Here is a 15,538-nt window from a genome sequence, read left to right on the forward strand (position 1 = left end):
CCAGTGGAGGGAGGCGTCCTAAAGCTGCCTGCCCGTGTGGCTTCATGGAACTCCACCCTGGCACAGACCCTGCTCCCCACGGGTGGGATGGCCTGGCCTGGGGTCTCTGAGAATCAAGGTGGGAAGCCAGGAGGAGGGTCAGTTGGACCACATGTTCGACTCTGTCTCAGTCCATTGTCTCCACAGGGACTTTAAGAGCAAGAATGTATTGCTGAAGAGTGACCTCACGGCCGTGCTGGCTGACTTTGGCCTGGCTGTTCGGTTTGAGCCAGGGAAACCTCCGGGGGACACTCATGGGCAGGTGACGAGCCTCAGGGGGTGTGAGACGTGGGGGCACGGGTGGACGCTGCCCTTCTGGTGCTCAGTTGGGAGGGGGCAGGGATTGCCCCGCGAGCTCAGAGCTGTCTGAGAACTCCAGGAGCAATGCTCTCTTTCACCCGTGGGGAGAGCGAGGCCTGGAGGGTGGTGTGGTTTCCCAGGCCAGCCAGTGAGAAACAGATTTCCCTTCCTCTTTCAGTTGTAATTATTAAACAAGATAAAAATAAGATAAATAAGAGTATACTAAGAATCCAAACCAGAAACCTAGAAAAAGTAACCTAAGGTTAAGCCTAAGCAAATCGTCCTAAAACAACGGCTATTACTATTTTTAAGTATTCTCCCCCTTCTGCTTTTGGCGTGCGTCTCAGTGAAGTACACATCATCTGTGTAGCCCCTCGTGGTGCTGATGGAGGCAGCAGTTCATGGTAGATTACTGCTGTCTCGAATGACACTTTACAGTCGTCATTACTTCACGACCCCGGGGCCCCCCAGGGATGTGGTGCGTCAGGGACAGCCGTCATTGTTGGTGGCCCTGCTGTGCACACGGCTGTAGCTCCTGTGTCCAGCTGTGAGTGCATTTGTGCGTGGTTGGTGACCGCAGACCCTCCCCTGTCCCCGTGCAGGTGGGCACGCGGCGGTACATGGCCCCTGAGGTGCTCGAGGGAGCCATCAACTTCCAGAGAGACGCCTTTTTGCGCATCGACATGTATGCCATGGGCCTGGTGCTGTGGGAGCTCGTGTCCCGCTGCAAAGCTGCCGATGGTGAGCGGGACGGGAGCCCGGAGCATTCTGGGTGTGTGGGGGGGTGTGGCTGGGCGTTAGGGTGACCCTGCCGGGCTCTCTCTCCGCCCCCAGGACCTGTGGACGAGTACATGCTGCCTTTTGAGGAAGAGATTGGCCAGCACCCGTCACTGGAGGAGCTGCAGGAGGTGGTCGTGCACAAGAAGATGCGGCCTGCCATCAAGGATCACTGGCTGAAACACCCGGTGAGGGGCCTGGGGGGCAGAGAGGGCAGCCCCTCCCATGTGTGGCAGGGTCAGAGAGAGGGGCCGCAGGCAGCGGGACAGCCCCTCCGCCCCTGCCTGGTCAGAGGCCACTTGGTGCAGTGCCTCCCTTCCACCAGGAGAGCGTCTGGGGAGGTTAGTGCTCTGCAGGGAGGTGGCTCTGGTTTTGGCCACAGAGAGCGATGGGGCCTGACAGCTCCGTCAGAGCCCTGGTTGCCCCCGTGGAGCACTGGTGCAGTGGAGCCCACTGGCCCTGGGCCTGACACATGTTGGTTGGAATCCTGGATCTGCCGGTCAGTAGCTGGGTAACTTCCGGCAAATTGCTTTATGTCTCTGAGCCTTTGTCTCCTCAGGGTAGTAATAGATTGAAGGAGTTACTGTATATCACCAGGCAGGACACCTATCACATAAGTGCTTAATATGGCTTAGCTCTGTGGCATCTGGGCCCCTCCAGTCTGGAGATACCATACAAAGGACCCCAGCTATGGGCTTCCCTGGTGGCGCAGTGGTTGAGAGTCCGCCTGCCGATGCAGGGGACACGGGTTCGTGCCCCGGTCCGGGAAGATCCCACATGCCGCGAAGCGGCTGGGCCCGTGAGCCATGGCCGCTGAGCCTGCACGTCCGGAGCCTGTGTTCCGCAACGGGAGAGGCCACAACAGCGAGAGGCCCGCGTACCGCAAAAAAAAAAAAAAAAAAAAGAGACCCCAGCTATGTAAATCATTACCTTTCTTGGAAGGATATTTGCCTCCAGTTTCATTGAGTCCTTCCCCCTGCTACCCCAGGGTTAATTCAGAAGAGGGACATCCTTGGGGCCAGTGGGAGCTAGCGCTCTCACCATATGGTCTGGGGTCGAGCTGTGGAGGCCAAGTTCAGCTGCCATGCTGCTCCCTGGAGCCCAGAGCCGCAAATGGAAAAACTTAGGCATCAGGAGAGGGAAGCTGGGCCAGGAACTTACCTTCTGCCTCAGACCTCCTCAGTCTCCCAGGGCAGAGAAACTGGGGTTGCCAGTCCAGTTCCCTGATGAGGAGCAGATCCAGAGAGGTCTGAGTGTGTCCTGATGCTGAGCAGGCCGGACTGCTCCTGGGTGTGGGCATTTTGCCCATCCTGCTGCCTTTCCCAGCTGCACACAGTTGGTTCCAGCACAGGGTGTCACGCCACGTTCCCTGGACTCTGGGGAGGTGTCCAGGGCTATGGGGGACAGGGTGGGATGAAGCCTTCCTTTTTTCCCACTGTGACTGCACTTTGGGCCCTTATGTGGTTTAGGCTTGGCGTAATAAGATTTTGTTTGAATATCACTGCTCCGCGGCAGCAGCCATGTCTGCCCCCGGAGGGCCCTGGGTTGCCCTGCTTCCCACGTTGAGGTTCAGTGGACCCTTCGTCAGCGCTGTGGAGGAGGCCCGTGGCCTCAGGCTGGTGACTGTCGGAAGGGGAGTCTCCTTCAGACCCCTGCAGGTGGGCTCGTGGCTCTCCCTGGTCCTCAGGAACATCGTCAGGTTTGCTTTTCCTCAGTGAGGGCCACCGGCAAGGGCATCTGTTTCCTCTCTCCCGCTGGTGTGCAGGGCCTGGCCCAGCTCTGCGTGACCATCGAGGAGTGCTGGGACCACGACGCAGAAGCTCGTCTGTCCGCGGGCTGTGTGGAGGAGCGGGTGTCCCTGATCCGGAGGTCTGTCAATGGCACTACCTCGGACTGTCTTGTCTCCCTGGTGACCTCCGTCACCAATGTGGACCTGCCCCCGAAGGAGTCGAGCATCTAAGCCCAGGACATGAGTGGATCTCCAGACTCAGTGGATCTGAAGAGGAAAGGAAGAAAGCAAAGTAGTGTTTTGTTTTGGAAATCCCGTAACACCAACAAACACGCAAAATGCAGCTGCTACTTTACCTTGACTTCTTCTTATTATTATAATTATTATTATTATTATTATTAATATTATTTTTTGGATTGGATCAGTTTTTACCAGCACATTGCTCTACTGTATCGCAAACAGCGGACACGTCAGCAGGCGTTGAGGTGCTGAGCTGTGAATGCAGAACCAGCGCCGTGCTGAAGAGCCTCGGCCACCTCCCGCCCTTCGGGGTTCATTTTTCCCTCTTTCTCTTTGTTTGTTGTCTCAGAATCTGTGACACAAAGAAACCCATCTCCTGTCTTAGGAAACTTAATGCTGCAAACTCTACCTAGAGGAACCTTTGAAGACTGTTACATAAGAACACATCTTCCTCAAAAGAGGAGTTTCCCTCTGCCCTCGTCCTCCACCCCCCACCCCCCCGCCTTTTACTGTGTTTTTCTCCCTTTTTAGACAGTGAGTTTAAGAAACAGCAGATGTGTCTTTCACGGATTAACGGGTGTTGTCCTGACCGAGGAAAAACTGGGCTGAGGATGAGGATGGTTTGGACCGGAGTTGGAGGGGAGGACAGAGCTGGGGGTGGGGTTTGGTGCAGAGCTACACTGGACCCGGGCACATTCGGAGCAACATCCTTTGCTATGAGACTACTTCTCAGGTAACCAGGAATCGAGGGGAAGGAGTGTGTGGAGGCCAAGCGTTAACGGCAAGAGCAGGGTTTGGAGAAAGTCTGAAATCAGGTGTGGCTCTGACCCATCTGTTGGCCCTGACCAGTTTTTTCCACTCACTTGGGCTTGGGCATAGGACAGAACATTTTTTCTGCCCTGATTTTAAGGTTAGGTAAGGGTATAAATCATCACGGTTTAGTGAGTACATTCTTCGTAAGACATGATACTGTAAATATCTTTAATGAGGAAAAGTTGAAATATGTACATTGCTTCCTCCTGGAGCAGTTCAGGGAAATGGCCACAGGGGGCGCTCTGCACAGCCAGGGCGGGAGAGTTTCCTGGGTTGGGCCTGCCGAGAAGGCCTGCCCCTCTGGAGACCCCCGGAGTCCTGCAGTGCTGGCTCTGCCCTGTGTGGTGACGTTATTGTCCCTTTCTGTGGCTCGTGAACACAGCTTTCTCCAGACCCTTTAAAGAGGTGCATATTCGAAAAACAGTTTCTCTGTTTTGCCATAACCTTGCTCTCGTCAGTGAATGTTCCTAATGCTGCTGTTTCAACATTTGAATTTTTTTTAATTTATGAAACATGCAAATTTTTTAAAAAAACAAAACACACACATCCACACATACACGCTTTGCTATGTGGCTTCCGAGGTTTAAATTTTGAAGAGTAAGAGAATTAAAACTTCACGACCACAGACCACCTCAAACCAGAAATACCTCAGAATTTTCTACTTGTGTAAGTTTTATTATATATTTTATTAGTTGTGTTGTCTTGTAGTAAGTATATTTTAATGTAAGTTGGCTTTTATGACAAGAAAGCTTAAAAGAAATAGAGAAAAAGAGGAAAAGTTGTGAGTCTTCTAGGGAGTGCTACCATTTTTCTTTGATAACGCCCCCTTGTAAATAATTGTCATCAACTGTAGGTTGGCTGTCTGGGCCGAGTCTGGGCATTCATCACTCTTATTTGTGAAGACTTTTCCTTCCCGTTTCTTTAGACCATTTTATTTAAAAACTGGATCTCTTCACCTTGCGGGTAGGCGAGTTGGTGGACGATGGGGAGAGGTTGACTGGCGTGAGAAGGGGAGGGGGAGCCTCCTCCTGAGTTATTTGGAAGTTCAAGTGTTTCCCTCGACTTGATTGGTCATTGTTCAGGATGACAGGTGACCCCACTTTAACTTGGCAAAACTGTAGCCTTTAGACCCACGTGAGGTAATTGTACTCGAGACTTAATTTCTTAAGCACATTGGCAGCAGTGATAGCGGAGTTGAGCTGTAGGCCTCTGGGTCCACACTGCTCGGGGCTGGTCTGTGACGGCACGGCTTGGTGGTGAGGGCTCAGTGCACCGCCACGCGGGGGTTCTGGGCCCCTGGCCCGTGTCCTCCTCTGCGTGTTTGGGCACGGGGTGTGGTAGGAGACGAGTTTGCTTCCCTCTCAGAGCTCAGTTTTTGCTTCATGGGTCAAAATGTGGGCTGGCCAAGGTGGCCACAGGGACAGGTTTTTGTTTTTGTTTTTTGGTAAGTTATTTGTCTTCTGACTTTTCCTTTTTAAGCTATTTTTTGCTGTGGTATTTTTCTTCCCTCGGAATAATTTTTAACAGAAAAACAGGCCTTACAGCAGTTGCTTTTCTTTTCCACTTATGTCTTTCAGAAGCTTTAAAATATTTATTGAAAAGTGCCATATCTGATTTCTCCAGCTTTCTCCTCAGGCAGGGCTGGGAGTCTCTAGTTTTCAACCCTCAGAAGAAACGAATAGAATAAACCAGTAACAAATGTAGCTCATTTACCATAGGCATGATTAGATCCCTGATCCCAGCCCGTGTGGAACACTAAACCCCAGCCTCTGTTTGGTTTTAGATTTCCTCTGGGCAGTTTTTCTTTTGTGTGCTGGCTTGATTCTTCTGGGAGCACGTTTTGGCCCTGCTGTGGGACCTGCGGGGCAGGATGCAGGACGGACACGGCAGGCCTATTGTCTGGGGACGCTCCCTCTTTGCTGACCCAGTGCTCAGCCACTGTCACTCCCTTTGGGGCCTTGGCACCAGAATGAAGTGTCCAGAGATGGCCCCATGGGGTGTGGCCGGGCAGAAGGCTTCCGGCGGCCCTTTCCCCGCGTGCTAGGCTGAGTGTCCCTGACTGCTCGTGGCCAGGAGGTGGGCATCTCTCTCCCGGGCATGCTGCTGGGGCCTGGGTGGGTCTTCTGCCTCTGATAAAGTTAGGTTTACTTAGGTTTACTGTCATGTCTTCTTCTCCGGGGAGTCAGCCATCCAGAGCTCTGATTTGTGTCGATGGGGTTGGGGGCCTCTGCCTGTGCTCTTCTTCACAAAGATTTGTAGCCTCCACTTCCGGAGATCTCAGATCACTGCTACATTCCCACCCACCCCCCCCCCCCCCCCCCCCCCGCAAAGCTCTGTGGAAGACGCGGCGGGTGGGCAGGGAGGGAGTCTGACATTGCTTTCCCTGCCTCATCCAGGGTGAGAGGGTGGCCAAGTCAGGGGACAGAAGTGGCCCAGGATCCCTGCCCCTTTCTTCCTAGTGTACTGTCGTCCGGGCAGGCTTCTGGCTGTGGGGTGGACTTGGGGGAGAGTGTGTTCTTTTTGATCACTGTGGGGAGATCTCCTGAGCCAGAGAGATCCATGGGAGGGAGCAGACACGTGGGGACAGAGGCCACCATGCCACAGTGTCCTGCAGAGGACTCTTCATGACGGGCAGCCAGAGAAGGCCATGGATGTAGTCGTTAGCTCATGCTGGGGCTGGCATAAGCTGGGCTTTTGCCTGGGGCCGTTGGTCCCTATCAGGAGTCCTTCTTTGGTTGATTACTTGGGGTGTGAGGGCTGAGAATGGACCCTTCTTAGGAGGAAGCGAGACCCAGCTGTGCATAAATGTGGTGAGCGCCTCAGCCTGGTGTTCAGATGGCCTTCCTGTCCTGCTGGCTTTCAGTAGGTGCCCGGAGGGGTCAGTCCTGCTGGGGAGGCTTCCCCGTGTGTGCCAGCTGCTTCTGACTCAGGATTCACTCTTTCTGGATGTGGTGGCATGTGTCCAGAACACGAAGGACCTTGTCCAGCCTTGAACATCCTCAGGATTCTTGAGCCCCCAGCTCACATGTTCTCAGCCGAGGGAAAGATCTGCCATCTCCAGGCCACTGAGGTGGTCCTTCCCCTGCCCCTGGGGCCAGGCTAATCCTCCTGTCATGCTTTAGGGAGCTGAGCAGGTGACCCTGCAGTTCTGTGTCCCCTTTCTCTCCAGTTGGCCACGTTCTTGCTGGCTGCTGCCCTGCCTTTCTGCACTGGGTGCTTGGGTTGCATGTGTGGTGTTTCCTTGGTGGCAAGCCCAGCTGTGTACTGAGGGTCCACCGTGTGCTACGTGTGGCGCAGAAAGCCCATCACGTGGCCCCTGTGCTTGAGCCATGAGGGCAGGGAGGCAGCTGCTCCATCCAGGGTGGGAGGACTAGGTGACCCTCTTGCAAATGGAATTCTGCCTCTTTTTAGAATGCAATGTGAAGTTCCCCACGTCTATTGGTAATACAAGGATTTGATGTTTTTTTAGTAATATAGTGAGCGTATGTATGTAAGTTTTTACAAGTGGTACTAGAAGTTGAACAGCCTGGCATTATTCCGGAGAACTTGGCTCCCTAGAAAAATATCTAAATTGGAAAGCATTTTTCAGGAGAAATCAGTTTACTCAGTCTGTCAGTCCCAGCTATTTCAATGGCCTGTTGGGTTCTGAATCTTTGGAGAGACAGCCAGCCCTGCCTGGTTCACAGCTCAGGGGCCCTCAGACCACATTTTTCCAAGAAGCACAGGGAATTGACTCTCTACACGCCGCCCCCCGCTCCCCCAAGCAGCCAGAAAAGGAAAGAGGACAAGATGGCTTTTTCTCCTCTTCTGGGTGATTTGAATTCTCCTAGGTCGATGGCTGTTCACAAAACCTGAACTAATAAAATGCTCAGCAGCTAATGTGTTCAGCCTAGTAATGATGAGTTTAAGTCTCAATCAGGAGTAATGTTTTAGGCAAAGAAACAGACCCAGTAATTCAGTTGATGAACTGTTTGTTTATTTTCTCAGTCTAGATTTGTAAACAGTGTATTCAGGGTTATAGGCATAGTTCTTTAAGTAAGACTCCTGACAGTTAATTTGTAACCAGCAATTCACGTATGAATGTATCCCAGACCTTTAGGAGGCTTGGGGAAGTTTTAAAAGATGATTTTAGTTTTGTAGCAAAAAGAAATTGAAGCTTAAAATGCACCCTCTCCCTTGGAAATTAATTTATTTGACTCAGCCACACTTTAAAAACAATTACAGTCGGCCCTCTGTATCCACGGGTTCCTCATTCGTGGGTTCAACCAACCTCGGATCAAAAGTATTTTGGGGGGAAAAATTACAGAATGTTCCAAAAATCAAAACTTGAATTTGCCACCTACTGGCAACTCTTTACATAGTATTGACATTGTATTTACAGCTATTTACATAGTATTTATATTGTGTTTGGTATTATAAGTAATCTAGAGGTGATTTCAAGTATAGGGGAGGATCTGTGGAGGCTATATGCAAATGCTACACCATTTTATGTAAGAGGCCTCTGCCTCGGTGGATTTTGGATTCCCATCCCCCTGCCACACTCCTCCCCCATACAGAGGGACGACTGTAGTGGGTCCAGGAGACCTATACATTATCATCAAGTAAAAGTCCAAATTATCTAGTGGGGTATTTTGAATATTCCTATTTTAAACTCATTTTGGGTCCACTGTAAACTTTGGTTTGGACAAGATATTGAATTTAAAGGATTTACCACTATTTAAATTTTTACAATTTTTACCAAGCTTTTACATTTTTGTGATGGTATCTTCCAGGTATGAGTGAAGCAGGACTTTTTGATTGTGGTACTCCATGTATCCCTGTAGTGCCAAAACCAGTGATATATTATTTGCTCCTATGGCAGCTCGTAGCGATAACACAAGTGTTTTTTCCTCATGAATTAAAATGCATATTCTCTAAACGCCAGCATGTGGAGATGGGCCCTGTGCTGCCCTTTCTTCTCCAGGAGTGTCTTTGGATTGTCTGGGGCCTAGACGATTCTGAGAACTACTGCAAGCCAGTTACAGGACACTAAAGAAATACACACACGGACACGTGTGTATGCAGTGGATTCTACAAACGTGGTTTCTTGTGGACATCTACAGAAAAGCGTTTCATTCATTTGCAAAGTTTACATTTTTAAGCTGATGGTTATAAAAAATACAACGCATTAGCTAATGCTTTTCAGGCAGGTGAGGATGGGTTTTTTGCAAATGGATGAGTTCTGTCTTGAGTCCTGGGAATTTCTGCTGTTGGTTGGGAGTGGGCTCATTCCCTGATTCTCCGAATCATGTTTGCATTGTAATGTTGTTAGGTAGCATTGTAAATAAAAGTATAGGTTATATAATAGAGTTACAACACTTGAAATTTTACTTTAAAAAATCTATAGCACTACATATATATTTAGTTATATCACCTGACAGATTTCTTCTGCACAGTGTGGAGACTGTTTTATACCACAGATTATTTTTATAAAGTCTAGTGAGTTTCGAATAAGAATGATTCTCTAATCAGAGTAATGAGCTTTACCTTTCAAGATAAACATACACTGGAGTGTAAGTGGTGTGGCGCTGTCACTTAGCGCTCCTGCGGATTCTCGTTGATACACTGGCAGATTACAGACCATCTTTGGGTCTCGTTTGACCAAAACTCCACTCGTGGCTGTCTGTGTGGGACGGTCTGTGCAGGACAGGGGTGCTCAGCCCTGCTCCTTGCAGACCTGGAGGAGAGGGGCTGGGAGAGGCAAGTGGAGCCTGCAGTGTGCTTCACAGTTGTGCTTCCTCCTGAGGTTTCTTTTGAACAAAGGGTTCTGAGGTGAATAATTAGTTTCTAAGTTACTCTCATGGGTGAAGTAGTATGAAGGTGTTTTGGGGAACAGAAATTGCATGGGTGCAGGTTGGGGTGGGTTGGGACTAGAATAAGATTCAGGCTACGAACACGTGAAAAGAGGATTTGGTGATTGGAGAAATCTGCCAAACTGAATTATCTAGGACCAAGTTATCCAGTTTTCAGGACAGAATTCCCAATAGAGTAATTATTCGGAAAGGGGGAGGGTGGTGTGTGGACATAGTGATCAGATTATACGGAGAGCTGCCAGACACATGTTATCTTCTCTGTGAGGGCTGTTGGAGGCGAGAGGGGCTGCGTTGGCTCGCCACTTCAGTCTAGCGAGTAACCCAGGAGCCTGTGGAGGAGGCTCAGAATCCTGTACCAGCAGGGCATTTTTCCAGCATCTACAAGGTTTTCCCGCTCTTCCTACAAAGGTCAGCATCACTGCCATAATCTGGAAGGCAGTCTTCATGTTAGCCTTTTGATTTTTTGGGTAGAGAGTGGATGGTTATTGGGTAATGAGCCTTTTTGTTGGGGATGTATAGGAAGTATACATCATGTATACTCATCTATACTCAAGTGTAGAGTCATGTAGCTCATATTCTAGCCGTAATGGCTGAAGGCCTGTTCCCCAGCCCCTGCCTGCTGGCTTCAGCTGCTGCGTTCGGAGGTGTTCTGGTTGGGACAGAATTGTCAGGAGAGTCCCTAATGTGTCATGTGAAACCAGCTGTGCTTTTATTCGGTCTGATCGAGAGTCAAGTTTTACACTACCCCTTTTATACTTGAATGAATTGAGTTTTGGCAGATCCAGGAGCACTCTGGGAACCAACCATCCGTCATTTTCCTGTTCCCCATCAAAGAACATTTCTCTGCTCTCCAGCCACATGTCTTGGAATGTAATTCTTTTGTGCCTTTGTTTTTGTCACCTGCCTCCCCCCAAAAGCAACTGCTGTAAGCTTTTTTCTACTTGTCTTTTCTAGCCCGAAACCCCACCTTTTTCCTTTTTCCCAGCTGTATTTTCTGGATGCAGTTCTGTGCTCCAGGTGTGTTAAGAACCAGTTACCTCAGACCTTGTGTTGAACAGTGTCACCATCTGGGTCCTCTCAAAACTGCAGGCTTGTGACATACACACGCAGGAACCCTGCCGAGTATGGGTACTTATTTGTTTTAAAGTAAAACTCTTCCCAAGGATTGCAAAAGGGGCTTCTGGCAAGCTCTTCATGGCCCTGCGGTGGGATGGGTCTCGAGTGCCATCTGAAGGGTGCTTTCTGCGCTCCACTTTGAATTCTGCCATTTTCAGTATTCTGCTGTCTGAATAGGCAGAGTGATTCAACTGGTTGGCCTTGTACACAAATGAGTTCCGAAAATGAGCTCTTTGTAACACATTTCCAGTCACTAAAGCTCAAATGAAGAACATTCCCTCAAATGGCAGGATTGAAAACCCCGCCCCCATCCACCACAGTGCATTTCGGGAAGATGTCTGTAGCGTATGTTGCTGTGAAATTAGGCCTTGCGGGTTATGGCTGTTTGTCATTTTGATGTATTTTAAATAAATATATATATATTTTTTAAAGAGCCTTTTTTACCAGTTCAGAAAGTTTAATTAACCAGCAGTCACCACATCTGAAATTTTGTCGCTGGGGCATAGATGGCAGACCAACATTAAAGTGGTAACTCAGCCCTACGAGCGTGGGCTGCCCACCTGGCCTGTCCTGCTGACCGTGGGACACCAGGGTCAGTGTGTCCCCACTGGGTCCCAACTCAGCCCTCGAAGTGTTCGGTCTCTACTCTGTTCAGGCGCTGTTTACTTCAGTCTCTGCAAGGGCTTTAGCCCAGCTGGGGTTTTCTCAGAGCCCTGCCACGAGTTAAGTGTATGTTGAGCCAAATAATTTCTCCATAAGGGAAAAACACGCTCATCGAAATTTTACCAGCAATGACAGATGAGAGTAGGAAAGGTTAGGCAACATCTGGGATTTGATTTGGAAAGTGTCCAAGTCATTGTCAAACACCGTCTGAGAGCCAGTGACCGTACAGAGATTCTTAGGAGACCTCATCTGAGAGTGTGAAGACCTCCTGTGAGGGGAGGAGTTGTTAAAATGCCAGCGTCTTTTTCCTCCCTTTTTTTTTTTCCCTGGAATTCTGTAAAAATGCAAAGAGAATTGGGTGGTACTTGAGAATTGGGGGTGAGGGTTACCGCAGATGAGAAACATACTTCTAGATTTCAGTTCCACGCCACAAATCCACACAATGCCGTTTTTCAACTGTACAAAAGAATCTGCTTATGAATTTGACATGATCTTAATGGTAGCATCAAAGGCCGAATTTTTCACGTGTTAATATTTTTTCCACATTTGTCCTTGAATCTGAAGAACTTCATACAGTACTGTAAATTTAACTTACATTGAGTTTGATGTCAATTCTTGTGAAAAGAGCTTCTGCATGTAACAGACACACAGTTAAGGAACACAGCAGAGTACAACATTTGCAGGACCAATTCTGGAACCAACAGATGTCACCTCTCATTTGCCATCTTATATGTCAGTGTTACCAGCTCCTTCTAAATGTGTGTATTATTTGTAAGGAAAAGAAGGAAAATCCTAAGACTTGTCTAATAACTTAGTGGAGAATGTGTGTGTTGGGTTTAGGATGGATAGCAAAGTCTTTTTGAGCTGTGTTATCTAACTTGTATATAAAACTGTAATTAAAAGTTTGGATTCACCTGTTTCTCACGGTTTACAATGACGAATCATTTGAAAACTCTGGAAATGTGACTAGGATATGATTTAAGCCTGTAGAAGTGAAGAAGCTCTTCAAGTGCTAAAACTAAAGACTTCTAGTTTTTGGCTCAAATTCAGTAAGTACTGTTTGTATGCCAGGATATGTGAGATGTAAATGTAATAGGTCACTTTTCACCCTTGTAGCTATAAAATAAAAATTTTGTAGAACAGAAATAGATTGTACTACTGAATTAACAAAAGTTATACTAAAGTATCATGTTTAAAAATATATATATATATACACACACACACAGAGTTAAGCTTGTTGCTGTTACCCTGTCTGGATTTGAAAAGTGTGCTGATTTATATATATATATATATATAAAACACACACACATATATATATTATATACCCGCACACATCTAAAATGGCCTAAAGCAGACATCCATGTAATTACAGTTGCAAAATGAAGACATTTTGGAGAGAACATTGTATCATAGTTCATTCATTTGCAGTGGATCTTTGTTCCTTTTTACTGTGGTAATTTTAGAAATGAGTGTCAAGTTTGGAATTAGATCTGCTAAGTTGGGGTTTTGCTGCTTGAACTCTGCACTGGGTCCTCAAATAAACCGATGTGAATGTAGTTTTTTCCCCCTGTGTGAAGAAGCAGCCACACCCCAACAGATAGGAGGAAAAATCTAGAACTGTTTCAAGTTTTATCTTTTTGTATATGAAAATAAAATAATAATAATAATAAAAATCCTGTTGTCTCTCTTAATCACACGGCAGGGGGTTGTGTTCTCTCACTTACAGGGCCAACTTGAGCACCTCCGTGAATTCCTGCTTGGACGACATGCAGTTAATGGCCGATACCTAGGCTGTCAAGGTCCTGTGGGTGGACCTAAGCACAGGTCTCCAGGTCTACCCTTCAGAAGCTCAGGACTTAGTTCGAGACACTGTGGGCTTCTCCTTAATGGACTGTCCTGGGACTTTGGGTATGTTCCTGCAGGACAGGGGTGTTATTTTCCAAATCCCCCAGATCCCCCCACACACAACCCTGCTCCCCAATCATATACTTTGCAGACAGCCCTGAGCAATATTTTTGTAAGTGCAGCAGAGAAACCTAGAAAATAAGTTATATTCAGGACTACTGAGAATACAAGCGCTGCCATTTCCAAACATGGCTGAGTAGCTGGGTCACTTGCTGAGCTGTTAAAAAAACACAGTGATGGAGCACCACCCCAGATCTGAATCAGCAAGCCAGATCTCCCGTTTGGGAGCTCCTGAGTTATCTCACTAGATGCAAACGTGGTTCCCTGCTAATAAAATAATTATAGTCTCTACTACCTAATAAAACAGGAAAGACGCAGAAATCACCTCACTGCTTTCTGCAGTAACATAAAAGATTTTTTTTGGCCTCTGACTAATATTTGCTAAGTGGAGAAACAATTGCTTTGAATCCTTCTGGTGGTGTCAATGCCTTTTTATTCAGTTTATTATGAAGATTAAATAACCTGCTTGGATCTCTTTGGAACAATTTTTGATGAAGGGGCCCTCTATTTAGGAACCGGTTGTCCACTTTTTGATCCATTTTGTCTTCTCAGAGTTAGAAAGTTCACCTTTTATTAGTGAGTGCCCTTGATGAGAAGGAGAGGAAGACAAAAGGCTAACGTTTTTGAATGAAGACCTTAGCGCTAGCAACACTGGAAGGTCGAACTGCAGGGACCATCTGGTTGCTTTCTCTTCAGCAAAGGGATTCTTTCAGTTAAAACAAAAAAAAAATTGGACACAGAAGCCGGTTCATAAAAGCAGGCTTGCCCAAGTTAGCAAGTAGAAGAGGGCTCAGGGGCCATTCAGCCTTCCCTCCCACTCCTTCCCTTAATTCTCAAGCACCCCTATGGAATACTAGGGTTCCCCTGATGATAGTTTTAAAACTACTGGTCCTTCATTTTAAAGGTGGACAAACAGGCCCAGAGGAGGTACCCTACCCAGAGTCGGGCAGACTTTACTTCTAATTCTTGACTCTTGGGGCCCAGTGTGGGGTTCACTGTTGTTTCCAAGTACAGGATGTGGGAGAGGAAGAGTCACCCACCATTTCTCTCTCTTTCTGGTGCTTAGCACAGTGCATGGCACTTAGGAGGGCCTTGAGAACTACCTCTTGAGTGAATGTGTGTATTTAGTAAATTCTGATGGAAGCTGTCAAAGCAGCTTTGAAACCTACAGATACTAGTGTTGCCTGGTTGTATTTGGACTCTTGACTGCACATGCCAGACACCATTAAACAAAAAGGGGGCTTTGCCGGAAGGATCCTGGGGCAAGTGGCCAGCCAAGCCTTGGGTAAAGGGCAGGATGTGTCTGGGCTTCTTCAGGAGCCTCGGAAGCTGGGGTCAGCATGGCACGCCTTCACCCGTGTCAGCATTTGTTCCACTGGTGTTCTGTGCAAGACCAGATGCATCTACTCTTTGTCTACTTAGCAAGAAAAAAGGCTGTAGACAGAGCGGGAGTTCCATATGTCACAGCTGTGCTATCTGGAGAAAGTTCCAGATCGAAAATCCTTAGGAAGACTCTGGTTGACTTAGCTCAACCAGTTAGTGTCGGAAGCCCTGGGGATTATACAAAATGACTTCATGACAGGTATTCCTGGGAGGGCGTATGGAGCCATGAAGCTGTCAAAACAACGTATACTTTTTTTTTTTTTTTTTGCGATACGCGGGCGTCTCACTGCTGTGGCCTCTCCCGTTGCGGAGCACAGGCTCCGGACGCGCAGGCTCAGCGGCCATGGCTCACGGGCCCAGCCGCTCCGCGGCATGTGGGATCTTCCCGGACCGGTGCACGAACCCGTGTCCCCTGCATCGGCAGGCGGACTGTCAACCACTGCGCCACCAGGGAAGCCCAAAACAACGTCTACACTTAAGTTGGTTGTTAGAATTGGCCTCCTGCTTAGTGAACTAAATCCACATGGAATGCTGGAGATTATGCTGCAAAATGAAGAAGACCTATTTATTTGTGAATGGGAGTACATAAAACATACAACCTTCCTTTGACAGGCATTCAGCAATCCGGATTCCATATTCTATAAAGATAAAGTAGAGCTGC

The 15,538-nt window shown here is 48.1% G+C and overlaps 1 protein-coding gene across 3 annotated transcripts in view; it reads left to right on the forward strand.

Annotated features, from left to right (window-relative positions):
* The window catches only part of ACVR2B (activin A receptor type 2B), a 34,844-nt gene extending 21,642 nt beyond the window's left edge, over nt 1–13,202 (forward strand). For 2 of the 3 annotated variants that reach the window (XM_067753845.1, XM_067753844.1), the window contains exons 8-11: nt 187–301; nt 942–1,080; nt 1,174–1,304; nt 2,882–13,202. In XM_067753845.1, coding sequence (XP_067609946.1) covers nt 187–301; nt 942–1,080; nt 1,174–1,304; nt 2,882–3,076 — 580 coding nt within the window. In that variant the 3' untranslated portion in view covers nt 3,077–13,202. Of the gene's footprint in view, nt 1–186; nt 302–941; nt 1,081–1,173; nt 2,034–2,881 lie in introns of those variants that run through there. The other variant, XM_067753843.1, reaches the window with a different exon arrangement.
* The last annotated feature ends 2,336 nt before the right edge of the window (nt 13,203–15,538 follow it).

This window comes from Pseudorca crassidens, chromosome 10 (genome assembly GCF_039906515.1).
Source record: "Pseudorca crassidens isolate mPseCra1 chromosome 10, mPseCra1.hap1, whole genome shotgun sequence".
Classification (NCBI taxonomy): Eukaryota; Metazoa; Chordata; class Mammalia; order Artiodactyla; family Delphinidae; genus Pseudorca; species Pseudorca crassidens.